Genomic DNA, 12,166 nt, shown 5'->3' with positions numbered 1-12,166 from the left:
AATTCAGTAGATCAGTGGCGCAAATCCCCGCATGGAGTCACGTTGTAACCCCCTTGGAAGAGGAAGGACGGAGCTTCCCCCTCCCGATTCGTCTCACCGTGATTTATTACTTGCTTCCTCCAATCTTCCCCCTCTTTCTCCTCTTCTCCTCATCACTGCCTGCATGCCTTTGAGAACTTGCTAAACACTCTTTACTTCATTTAATTCCTTACGAACCTTCCGAGGTTTGAAGCTTCATCGTCATTGTTAGCTCTATCTTATCGCAATCGCCCCATCGGACCATACAGGCGATATGGCTATCCGCTCAATGAAGTTCACACCGGAGTAAGTTCCCCCAGAATTTGAGAACTTCACTTATATTCCATAACGCACCTTCATTTGGGGCTTGATACCAATTGACAATCCACAGGGTCCTCCTCGGCGCACCTAGACGCTCTTCGGCCGTTCCAAACGCGGCGGGTACCCTGGCAGTCTACACTCAAACGTCCTACTCCTTCGAGTCACACTCCAAGACTAATGAGATTCGAGTCATTGAGATCGAGACTGGTCGGTCCGCTCTCATCACCAATGATCCCGGTGCCAGCAATCCTCAGTGGCTCGGAGGTGAGGACCAGTTGGTTTGGCTGAAGAACAAGTCCAACGGGAACACTAGCTTTATCGTCGGTGATGCACGCGAAGCCGATAAGACTTACACTGCGGGTACTGTTCCGGGTCCAGTCTCGGACTTGAAATTAACAGTTATCGAACCGGGCAAGATTGGATATGCTGTTACTGGCAAAGCAAACCCAGATGGATCTCTGTATAACCCCCACGATGCGAAGAAGCCCCAAACAACGGGTCGCTTGTATACATCGCTCTTTGTCCGACATTGGGATGCCTATGTGGAGCCTCAGAAGAACTCAATTTGGTATGGCCTCTTGGAGCAGGCTCCTCTATCACCTGCTCGCAGAATGGCTGGCAAGTACTCGGTGTCGGGCCTCACCAATCTGATTACAGTTTCTGGGCTGGCTGGTGTTGAATCACCAATGCCACCATTTGGCGGTACTGGTGACTTTGACATCAGTCCATCAGCAATCGTGTTTATTGGCAAAGACCCCGACCTGAACCCTGCTACACATACCGCTTGCTCCTGCTACTATGCGCCTATGTTTTCCTGGACTAGCATGGGGACTTCAGAAATTAAGCCTTGCAAGGTCACTGCGCTTCAGGGTGCCATGGCTTCTCCAGTTTTGTCTTCAGATGGTAGCTCTATTGCTCTCCTCGCGATGAAGGAGGATGGATACGAATCCGACAAAAATCGGATCCTGTATATTCCAAACCCATGGAATGGGGAGATGATCGAGGTTTTTGAATCTGCTGATGGAAAGGGACACTGGGACCTGAGCCCCTCTGCCATCTCATTTGCCCATGATGATAAGTCGCTATTTATTCAAACCGAGGAGGTCGGACGCGGTGTTCTCTATCAGCTCTCTCTAGATAATATCAGGCACACTAAGCCTGATTCCTTGAAGAGGCTTACTCGTTCGGGATACGTGAATGACGTGGTTCCTGCGGCGGTCGGGTCTTCAAAATTGTTCATTTCCAGCAGCAGCTTTGTGGATAACAGCATGTGGTCAATTATCGACCCCTCAAATCCTGAGGAGCATCGCATCGTCTCATCCAGTGGACGTGGTGGATCGGCCTTCGGTCTCTCGCCCTCTCAGGTTGATGAGATTTGGTTCCGAGGCGCAGAAGACCACCCGATTCATGCTTGGGTCGTGAAGCCTTCTGACTTTAAGCCCGGTGAGAAATACCCTCTTGCCTATTTAATCCATGGTGGTCCGCAAGGTGCATGGAACGACCAATGGAGTACTCGTTGGAATCCTGCCGTATTTGCGGAGCAGGGGTATGTTGTCATTACGCCAAATCCTACCGGTAGCACTGGATATGGGCAGGATTTCACTGATGGGATTAAGAACCAATGGGGAGGTCGACCATACGAAGATTTGGTGAAGGGTTTCGAGTATATTGAACAGAATCTGGCTTATGTTGACACATCACGAGCTGTTGCCTTGGGTGCCTCCTACGGTGGATATATGACGAACTGGATTCAAGGTCATCCACTGGGGCGCAAGTTCAAAGCCTTGGTAACTCATGATGGTGTCTTCAATATTGCATCTCAGTTGGCCAGTGACGAGCAATATTTCCCTCTCCATGACCTCCAAGGTCCAATCTGGGAAAATCCTGAAAATTGGACTCGATGGGATCCGTCCCGTTTCACTGCCCATTGGCAGACGCCACACCTCATTATCCACAACGAACTTGATTACCGACTATCGATTGCGGAAGGCCTAGCAGCATTCAATGTGCTACAGATGCGTGGTATTGACAGCGCCTTCCTAACCTTCCCAGATGAGAATCATTGGGTTCTAAACCCTGAAAATTCCCTTCTGTGGCACAAGACGGTGCTGAACTGGATCAACAAATATGTTGAACTGCCTCCATTCTCTGACGAACCAGACGTTTCGTCGGGTATGCACAGCCTGGCTCTTTAATGGTCAAACTTGTGGCTTTGCAGTGACGCAACAATGTGAAACACTGACGATGGTTCGTAATGATTCTGTGGCTCAAAATTTCCTTCTGGTATGCGCGATGACTCCGATCAAAGCATCGGGTAACACGACCCTGCAGGTTTTTGAGACGCTTCCTTTGAACAGCTATAAGGGGCGGCGCGCTTTCGTTTTAGAACGTCAAAGCGCTATTTCGGGATGTTTCACATCATTATCTATATCATTGCCATTATAAGACAACTGGATTTACAGAATACATATAAGAGCGATGACCTTGACCTGACTATTCATCTTTTCTAATTCCATGCTTCTTGGTTTTTATCTAGCGAATACACTTTCAAGTCAAGTCCTGTTTATACGAATTGTCTACTTTTTCTCCAGTTCCAATACTACCACTATCTACCATCTTCAATTCATCATGACTGAATCCACCTCTCAAGTTTCTGCAAGGCAGCTTCCTGCTTTGCAAATCCCGCCCCACCCAGACTTCAGAAGACTGATCGAAATCCTCAGTCAGCCTCTACACCCTCTGAGAAGCTGTACTTCAAACCAAGCCCCTGCAAATTTTCCAAAGACACTCTTCGCCTGGCAGGTCCTCACTCATGAGCAACTTGACGGCCTTGCCCGTTTCTTCCATCAAACCTCGCCTCCCACTTCAGAAACCAAAAATTATCCATTACCTATCGATAAGCCCTGGGTTGGTCCGAAGGCAGACCCATCCGTGACTGTTGAAACCAAGCGCCTGCGGTTCGGTCGCTTCATCGGGCTAAAAGGCTGCGAAAGCCCGCTGGAACCCCATCCATTATCTGATGAACCTATTGCTCCATTGCCCGCTCTGAACAATGAGAAACAGGACGAATTTCTCTCCGATCTTTTGGGAGATGTCGAGGGTGCGTTGGAGGTGGAGTGGGAGATGGAATGTGAGTGGCAGGCGGGCCTGGGGCAGAGACAGCCTGAGCCAGGCTACGTAGGGATGGGAATGGTGAAAGGTTGAGCGTTAGGCAGAATTTCTGTCTGATGGCTTTGTTTAGAGGAGTGCTTTTATCGACCGGGATTTGTTTGGGCAGCGTCTTTTTGTGTCTATAACGATAAATACTATATCCTTTGGCGGCTCTTGGTTTCAGCTGTGTAACAATCGTTTAATTCAAGTTGTTTGCCGCTTTACTTGATCTTCTTTGAAACAATAATAGCAACTTCTTGTTTTAGAAACTTGATCCAGCTATCAAATTTAGGCTATTTGAAGAAAACCTTTTCATCTGAGGTTCAAGTTGGATGTGGATCCCTTCAGTTTATGGAGTAGATGAACCTCGCCAACCTACTAGGTAGTATATGAATAGATCCATCTTTACTACAATTCAAAATATCAAGTCTCCCAATGTTTGAGTTTCTTTTTTTGCATTTGTTGACGGCCTTGGATCACTACGTGATGGCCTGCCATTTTAGTCTCAGATTGTCATCGATGATCCATTCCACCGACCCCGCGACTGACAGAGTAGATAATACTAATGAGGGGCTGACTGCATGAACGAACAAGCAACGACCAGGATGCTTATATTTTTCTCAACTCCCTATTTTGAAGCAGAAATATTTGAAACCCCCTTTGCTTTTTACCTCAGGATCAACATACGTCTCTCATAATGTGGATCATCAACGCCAGAACCATTCAGGTGGAATTTGTCGTTAGCGAGCGGGACGCTTCTCCTTACGCTATTATCTCACACACATGGGGAGAACCCCAGAATGAGATTACCTTTGATGATATAAAACACTGGCATTCGCGAGATCTCTACGATTCAAAGCGTCCTGGCTGGGAAAAAGTAGCACAAGCATGTGCGAAAGCGCTGGAATACAACTACGAATATATGTGGATTGATACTTGCTGCATAGACAAGTCCAGCAGTGCCGAGCTCCAGGAGTCAACCAACTCGATGTTTGCTTGTTACTCTAAATCAGCTATATGTTTCGCCTATCTGTCTGATGTTGAATCCTCTCATACATCGGAGCGCCAGCATGATGAACAGTTTCAACGATCACGGTGGTTCACCCGAGGCTGGACTTTGCAAGAACTTCTGGCTCCGACAAAAGTTGACTATTTCAATTGCTCATGGCAAAAAGTGGGTGACAAAATTGAACTATGTGATCTTATCCCGCATATTACTGGTATCAGAAGGCTTTATCTCCGTGGGGGAGACAAAGCTGCCAGTCAAACCGCTACTGTGGCTGAGTGGATGTCATGGGCGGCGAAAAAGAAATATCACGAGGCTTGAAGACAAGGCATACTGCCTATTAGGCCTTTTCGGTGTATACATGCCTTTGCTCTATGGTGAAGGGGATCGAGCTTTTCTTAGGCTACAGGAAGATGTCATGAGATCGAATGACGATGTTACCATTCACATTTGGGGAATGCCGAACCATCTAGGATATGATGACTTCGATCTTAAAGTCAAAAACAACCACGTGTGAAACTTGTTTGAAAACTCCTTGATGGCTCCTGATCCTGATTTCTTTTGCAACTCCCCATTCGGAAGTTGGGGATGTCTGCAATCGAATTTTGACAATGGAGCCCGGAGACACTTTAGTCATTTCAGACTACCAACCTTTGTCATGGGCCAGAGAGGCTTGACTGTGAACATACCCTTAAGGACTGACCCAAGATATGGCTAACCAGGAAAATTCTAATATATACTGTTCTTCAGATGATGCTATGCCACAGCTAACTCGTCGGCCTTTCCACCACACATCTTATGCGCAGAGCTCTAATGACTATTCTGATGGTGATTCTGAACAAGAGGCCTACGAACAAGATCCTACCGAAGGGTTCGAGGAGGCTAGCCAGAGAGGATATATGTCTGATGACTCTGCGAAAGATCGATCTGCAGGACGTGTCAAAAGATCTTGGAAATCTGCACTGTCCCGGTTCTCATCGTCAAATCGCCAGAAGTGAATTTGGTAAAGAGCTATTTCGACGAGTAGGTTCGATGAGCCCTGAAAAGAGCTACGAAAAGAGAACGAAAAAGATTGGTCTAAGTTCAATGTTATCTGCAGCTTCAAATGTTAGTGTCACGATGCGCCCATGCCTAGTACGAGACTTACAAAAAGCCGCCAGGACTAACATTTGAAGAAACGAATTGAATCTATATTGTCATAAAACAAAGCAGTGATCCTTTCCACGCTTTTGCTTTGCGAGTTCAGCCTCTTAGTCTCCCAAATACTGTGTCCTATCAATTTGAAGTTGTTCCCAACGTAAGTTGTCGGGCACTGATTAGCTACTAGCAGGGTTTTTTGCCGAGCATTTTTCAAGTTGAATATGGTAGGTTGGGTGTTCTCTATTTATCCGGTCTTACACATGGGGTATGCGGGGTTTCCCCGCGATTCGGACACTTAGCCGTAACGGATAAAAGCACCAGATATTGACTTTGGTCTAATAGTATTCATCCGGTGATTTAAATAGGCTCGGGATGAATATCGGATTTATTTTGACCACGAATGCAGGTGTGGTACGTTGTTTCTTGACATAGTGCACAACTCCCATTCCAACCTCCGAGTCCAAAGCATCTTCACGGACATCCCCAACTTGAATAAATATTGGCCTTAACTTGAAAGCCGTGCAAGACTTGAAACTTAAAGCAACATTCAAGTTTGAACTTGAATTTCAACTTGAAGCTCTTCCAAGATTGATCTTCAAAATGTCTCCTAAACCTCTCATCACCCAACTCTACTCGGCAGACCCTTCTGCGCATGTCTTCAACAACAAGATCTACATCTACCCTTCCCATGACCGCGAAACAGATATCGAATTCAACGATAATGGTGACCAATATGACATGGTCGACTACCATGTATTTTCAATGGACTCAGCAGACGGCCCAGTCACGGATCATGGAGTTGTCCTCTCAGTAGAGGATGTTCCGTGGGTCTCGAAACAGATGTGGGCCCCAGACGCTGCTGAGAAAAACGGCAAATACTACCTATACTTCCCTGCCCGCGACAAGTCAGGCATTTTTCGTATCGGCGTTGCAGTCGCAAATGCGCCAGAGGGTCCATTTGTTCCCGAGGAATCATATATCCCAGGGAGTTATAGCATCGATCCCGCGTCTTTTGTTGACGAGGATGGGAAGGCATATCTGTACTTCGGAGGAATCTGGGGTGGTCAGCTGCAGTGCTGGTCAAAGGGCAATGGAGAGAGTAGTCCCCACGATGTGAATGGACTGGTCTTTGATGCTTCAAAGTCTGGTCCACAGGAGCCATCTGGCGATGGTGTTCCTGCTCTTTCTCCTCGTGTGGCCCAGTTATCAGATGATATGCTCTCATTCTCAGCACCGCCGCACGATCTTCAGATCCTAGCTCCTGAGTCTGGCGAGCCCATTGCAGCGGATGATCATGAGAGGCGATTCTTTGAAGCTGCTTGGATGCATCGCTACAATGGGACGTACTATTTCTCTTACTCTACTGGTGATACTCATTACCTGGCGTATGCTACTGGTTCCTCGCCCTTGGGTCCATTCACCTATCAGGGACGGATTCTGGAGCCTGTGTTGGGCTGGACCACTCATCATTCTATTGTTGAGTTTCAAGGAAAGTGGTTTTTGTTTTATCACGATTGTGAGTTATCTGATGGGGTTGATCATCTGAGATCTGTCAAAATGAGGGAAATCGTGTATGATGAAGAGGGCAGAATTCATTTGGCTTGATTGGGAGGGTATTCAGAACATTTTACCCAATACATTACTTTCTAGAATGTATGAATTGATTAAATATGAGATTTTGTTTGCGCAATGCTTCAAATGGTCATTATAATCTACACATTTATGAGTAGTATAAAGCTTCAATTTAATCAGTGGCCCATTCCCTTCTCCCAGTTTTCCTGTACAATCTTCCAGTACTTCTCCCGACTGCGAATGCGACAAGACTTTCCGAACTTGATCATCACCAGGAACACAGATGCACATGCCATACCGACAAACGCGGCTGAGACGAAACAGTTCTGATATCCGAGATCATCAACCCATGGAGTAATTCTTTGAAATCATTCGTCAGTTACCAGTTTCATAATGAAGGATTGGAATCTCAACTCACCCATAGCCAATGGCAAAAGACATGGTGTTTCGCACCAAGATAACAGTAGCCATTGCTACTCCACTCAACTCCCGATAGCTGTCAACCATGTAGTTTACGCTGAGAGTAATACCGCAGGTATTCGTAAATGCAAGCATGCACATAGCCACAATGAGACCGAACCAGTGTACATCGTGTGCCGCTCCTACTCCCCAGAGCAGAAGTGAGCCAGGCACGAAGAAGAGACAGGCAACGAATGGCCAGAGACGATGTTCGGCCTCCATAACTCCTCCATTGCGACGAGCAAGGTTGATAGTTAGCCAGTCACTGAATCGTCCGGTGAAGATTGATCTACATTAATTTAGCATCGAGAAGGGAGAAGAAACGAACATGATCGCTTACCCAAGAGCCACGCCGAGACAACAAGCTATGTAACTGAGACCAACCATTGATGTCCTGCTTTGTGTTAGTTAGTAGTCCTGAAAGAATATTGAGAGCGTATCCTACCCGAAGTTATACGGAGAGCCACCCAGGATAATAGATGCGGTTCCATTGAGGATATTGAAGAGCACCAGGTACGAGCCATATGAGAATCTTATTCAAGTTAGCATGAAATATTTTCAATCAAGAGATAATGAAAAAGATGACATACCCAGCGTAGAAGATCACGGGCCAAGACAAGAAATACAGACTCTGCCAAATTCTGCGTAGCATTGTATTCTGTTCCTGTTGAGGTCCCAGAAGTGACAGTTTCTGCCAATAGCTTTTCTTCGTGTGCATTGATCCAAGCTCCGGCGTAGAAACAGGTTCATCGGAAACCGGAGCCTTCTCATGGTCGCTGCTGTGAGAGTCATGAGAAGAACTCAACCGCACATTGGCGACAGTAGAGCTTTCGACACTGTCCTTGCGAACATAGTTTGTTTCCTCCATAAAGAAGAATAGAAAGATCATGGCACAGCCACAGAAGATACTAGGCCAGTAAAAGACCCATTGCCAGCCTTGGTACTGCGCAATGAAGCCACAGATGACTGGCGCAAAGTAGTTACTGCCCGCCAGGAAGAACGCATATAAACCCATATAAGTTCCGCGCTCGTGAGTGAAGTACTGAATTCATCAGAGATACATTTATGGAATTGGAGCAGGAGGGCTATACATACCACATCAGTGACTGAGATTTCTGGAAGAGCTTCAATTGGTGCCGTGAAGAAGCCTTGTACAACGTTCCTCGCAATCCATTGACCTTGTGTTTTTCCGTAGGGACTAAATGAGAATTAGCATACATCGCTCATACTGATCAGAATATCTCAAGGAGTCAATAAGATATGATCTTACCCCCACATAGTCGTACCCTGCAGCTGATTAGCCTGTCCGTTCCTCTATTCAAGTTCCGAGACCCACAGAATAAACCCACCAGGATTCCCGCCAGGGATAGAAGATATGTCGCCCGCTTTCCATACTGCATAGCAAAAGGTTGCCAAAATAACAACCCCCATCCTGCTAGCAAAAACATGTATCCCGTTCCTTGGTTTAGTGTATCGACCGAAATTCCCGTATCCTCCGACAACTGCGTGAGTACTGAGTAGACCACCGAGCAAGCAATTCCCGCGAACAGAGTATACCTAAGTGAAAGACTTGAATCAGTGTTGTTCCACCAATTAATCACCAAGGCGTTATAATACCACTTACACGCTCACGCAGATGGTGGACAGTAACTTTCTCCTTGGACTCCAATTGAGGGGGTCATCGGGATCGGAAGATGGGGTAGGAATCAAGACGATATCCTGATCGCCTCGATCTAGATGTCGAGTATGCAGGACATGCTGCACATCAACCAGGGTTACTGTACCTGGAATCGCTGAGGTATCTACCACTGGTGCCATAGTGGGTTGAGTGGTCGTTGAAGTGGGATTAAAGGCGGTAATGTCGCGCATCTCGCAGGTGTCTCCTTGCAGCAAGCGGTCTATTTGAGAAACGACCGACCACGTCAAAGCATGATAGAGAACTTGATAGTTGCCGATAAGCGGGGAGTCGGCAAAGTGGCAAAGATACTAAATCAGACGCAAGGTACTAAAAAAACAAAGATTTGTGGAAGTTTTCCGGTGTGTGAGCTATGACTCCAATTGCAGCGTGGAATGCAGACTGCGATAAGCTACGGCATCTGATATGATAACTTGTTTCCCCGCACTTTGTAAGTGGAGATGTAGATTACTTACTTAAACAGGAAACTGAACTGATAGATAGCGGAATGATTTTAAGAGTACGGAGTTATTTAGTTGCTGATTGTAATGTGGCTTGGTGGCTTGGTGGCTTTGCGTGGTTAAGATATCCGTGGATTATCAATGTATGTGGAACAGTTGACTACCTTCCAAGGGATATCTGGATGACTACATTCAAGTTGACAAGATACCTGCATGCATGTCTTGATATCTATCCTATCTTTTCCCAATTAAGATAAGATTGAAGAGTTGAAATCAAGATAAGCTTTGATCAACCAATTATGCTAGATTGCGTGAGAAACCGCAGCCTGCATCAATCCTCATGAAATAAGCCAACGAATACATCGGCTCAATATGATGGCAGATCAGACCTAAAATGAGAAGTGAGAATTGAGACGATGCCCAAGTAAGCTCTCTTATCAACGCTTCCGTCCTGTGCCGATTCGTCTTCACCAATGACGTCTAGACCGTCAGATTGCAGACCTGGCGGACTGAAGACCGCTGCTCTAACACTTATCAAAGAGACCCATTGGCTCAATCGCGATAGCTAAATCTCCAAAGACTGAAGCTTTATCTCGGCATACAAATCAAGTTCCGACTCCCGATCGTCCCTTTGTTTCCATATTATCTTAACAATTCCTAATCCCAATGCTAGCGATGAACTTCTTCTCGCCCAATCATCTTATTCATACCGTACCCGTGAACTACTTTTGTTCTGGTAATGTCTAGAAAGAAATTTGAAGGTCAGAATTCACTGTAAATTATCCAGATGGTCCCGGCTTCATCTCCCTCGGCTGGTTCATAATAGCTCCACTTGAGTGACTTGACAGGTGTGGGGTTGGATCCAACCCGTGGAGTACCACCATGGTACTACCGTACTAGCCCGGGAGAGACTTGGGAGCTTGTTGGGGTAGAATTGGTAAGTATTCGAAATAATTTTTTTTTTCTTGGCAAGGTATTGATTGATTGAAATTGTTTCATCTAATGGAGGCGTACCTCTTCACACATAAGAATCCACGCGTACCATTCAAGGTAGAGCTCTTCACTGAAGCATCAATCGATATTGTCATTACTAGTCAGAAGTTCACTAGTAAGCTTCGGCTGATAGTTCTTACCTGATGATCAAATCTCAAGTTGTTTGGACTGACCTAGATTGATCTTATATTTTAAGCTAGAAATCATATCCTTGTTGAATAAAAGAACTATTTTGAATTTTCAAGTCGGTTCTAAACTTATAATTCCGAGGTACTAGATCAGTAGGGTCTGAGTCATGATGAAGACTTTGACTAGAAGGGATTTGGATAAAAACACACAAAATTCGGATGGATGCTTCTCCAACTTCGAAAGATTTGGTTTCAAGTTCTCACTTACGATTTGGGTTGTTATCAGTGCCACCCCGTCATTCTTTACATGAAGTGAGCTATTTGTCTTGATTTTAGTTTTTCGTCTCCTCTTTCGCATATCAGCACGCAACTGGCAGGTAGATGATGGATTTTATTGTCTGCATCTACTAGTAGTACCGCATATCTATACTAGGTGTAGTTTGAGGCATTTCCGCAGGGAATAATAGATTGCTAATATTTGCAAGCTCTTTCTTGAGTCGTACTGATGCTCGTTCTGATGCTGTAACATTAGCAGATACCTGTGGGGACATTGAAGTTATCGATCCGGTTCTGTGCACTATATATGCACCCCTGACCAAGACCACGCTTAGCGAACCCTTTCCAAATATCACGATGGTTTGAACCATTGGTTAGCACCGTATCGGCATCAAGAATAGCATCTCGGGCTTGTAAAAAGTTTGGAGTACACGGCTGCCTGTATTAAATGACTCAGCATATACACTGGCGGCGTTTATGAAGGGATGAAGAGAAATTGAATTACTCACAAGGCCATTCCATCAATCACCAACTTCATGGTCAAATATTTGCCATCGTTGGGGACGCCATGATCAAACGTTGGACCGGGTTCGTTAGTATTGCCGTGTTTATCTATCAAATTCCACAGGATCTCATAGAGCATATTGCCCCAAACATTGCCAACCTGGTGTCCATCTACCATAGCATTCACACTGGCACATGTGAGAGGGTTAGTGCTCATTGAGGTGGAGTAAAGCCAGGGCCGAATGCCATTTGTGATATCTTGAGCCCATTCACCAATCGGATAGCTAGATGCTCGGGTATCATTTGACTTGATACGGAGGGCGATGGCCATGCAGTCGCTCCATCCTTCGCTCATACCCTCAGCTTCGAGACTAAATAAGCATCCGGGATTTGCAGGACCGCCAGTCAGTCGGCTGGATACTAAGAGAACTGTCATGAGCATGATCGTTTTACCTCAACATGT

At 45.9% G+C, this 12,166-nt stretch overlaps 7 protein-coding genes across 7 annotated transcripts; 5 read left to right on the top strand and 2 right to left on the bottom strand.

Annotated features, from left to right (window-relative positions):
* Positions 1 to 292: 292 nt before the first annotated feature.
* N7483_005910 (oligopeptidase family protein) lies at positions 293 to 2,534 on the top strand (the record flags this gene model as incomplete). The annotated part of the gene is made up of 2 exons (XM_057089347.1): positions 293 to 324; positions 410 to 2,534. The coding sequence occupies 2 exons, from the start codon at positions 293 to 295 to the stop codon at positions 2,532 to 2,534; spliced, it is 2,157 nt and encodes a 718-aa protein (XP_056949176.1).
* A 433-nt stretch (positions 2,535 to 2,967) lies between these two features.
* On the top strand, positions 2,968 to 3,543 carry N7483_005909 (uncharacterized protein; the record flags this gene model as incomplete). Its single annotated transcript, XM_057089346.1, has 1 exon — positions 2,968 to 3,543. One exon carries the CDS (start codon positions 2,968 to 2,970, stop codon positions 3,541 to 3,543), a length of 576 nt encoding a protein of 191 aa, XP_056949175.1.
* A 643-nt stretch (positions 3,544 to 4,186) lies between these two features.
* N7483_005908 (heterokaryon incompatibility protein-domain-containing protein) lies at positions 4,187 to 4,816 on the top strand (the record flags this gene model as incomplete). Its single annotated transcript, XM_057089345.1, has 1 exon — positions 4,187 to 4,816. The coding sequence occupies one exon, from the start codon at positions 4,187 to 4,189 to the stop codon at positions 4,814 to 4,816; it is 630 nt and encodes a 209-aa protein (XP_056949174.1).
* Positions 4,817 to 5,033: 217 nt separating this feature from the next.
* Positions 5,034 to 5,493, top strand: N7483_005907 (uncharacterized protein; the record flags this gene model as incomplete). The annotated part of the gene is made up of 2 exons (XM_057089344.1): positions 5,034 to 5,127; positions 5,246 to 5,493. The coding sequence occupies 2 exons, from the start codon at positions 5,034 to 5,036 to the stop codon at positions 5,491 to 5,493; spliced, it is 342 nt and encodes a 113-aa protein (XP_056949173.1).
* A 742-nt stretch (positions 5,494 to 6,235) lies between these two features.
* Positions 6,236 to 7,240, top strand: N7483_005906 (glycoside hydrolase family 43 protein; the record flags this gene model as incomplete). Its single annotated transcript, XM_057089343.1, has 1 exon — positions 6,236 to 7,240. The coding sequence occupies one exon, from the start codon at positions 6,236 to 6,238 to the stop codon at positions 7,238 to 7,240; it is 1,005 nt and encodes a 334-aa protein (XP_056949172.1).
* A 143-nt stretch (positions 7,241 to 7,383) lies between these two features.
* N7483_005905 (putative MFS transporter) lies at positions 7,384 to 9,484 on the bottom strand (the record flags this gene model as incomplete). The annotated part of the gene is made up of 9 exons (XM_057089342.1): positions 7,384 to 7,567; positions 7,626 to 7,955; positions 8,007 to 8,060; positions 8,112 to 8,198; positions 8,257 to 8,708; positions 8,762 to 8,864; positions 8,937 to 8,953; positions 9,016 to 9,223; positions 9,291 to 9,484. The coding sequence occupies 9 exons, from the start codon at positions 9,482 to 9,484 to the stop codon at positions 7,384 to 7,386; spliced, it is 1,629 nt and encodes a 542-aa protein (XP_056949171.1).
* A 1,967-nt stretch (positions 9,485 to 11,451) lies between these two features.
* N7483_005904 (extracellular metallo proteinase mep) lies at positions 11,452 to 12,145 on the bottom strand (the record flags this gene model as incomplete). Its single annotated transcript, XM_057089341.1, has 2 exons — positions 11,452 to 11,638; positions 11,709 to 12,145. 2 exons carry the CDS (start codon positions 12,143 to 12,145, stop codon positions 11,452 to 11,454), a joined length of 624 nt encoding a protein of 207 aa, XP_056949170.1.
* Positions 12,146 to 12,166: the final 21 nt, after the last annotated feature.

Source organism: Penicillium malachiteum (genome assembly GCF_028827825.1).
Source record: "Penicillium malachiteum strain IBT 17515 chromosome Unknown utg000002l:1.0-8849297.0:1.0-8852440.0, whole genome shotgun sequence".
Taxonomy (NCBI): domain Eukaryota; kingdom Fungi; phylum Ascomycota; class Eurotiomycetes; order Eurotiales; family Aspergillaceae; genus Penicillium; species Penicillium malachiteum.
Note: the sequence above shows the minus strand (reverse complement) of the source record. Positions and strands in the feature narration are given on the sequence as shown.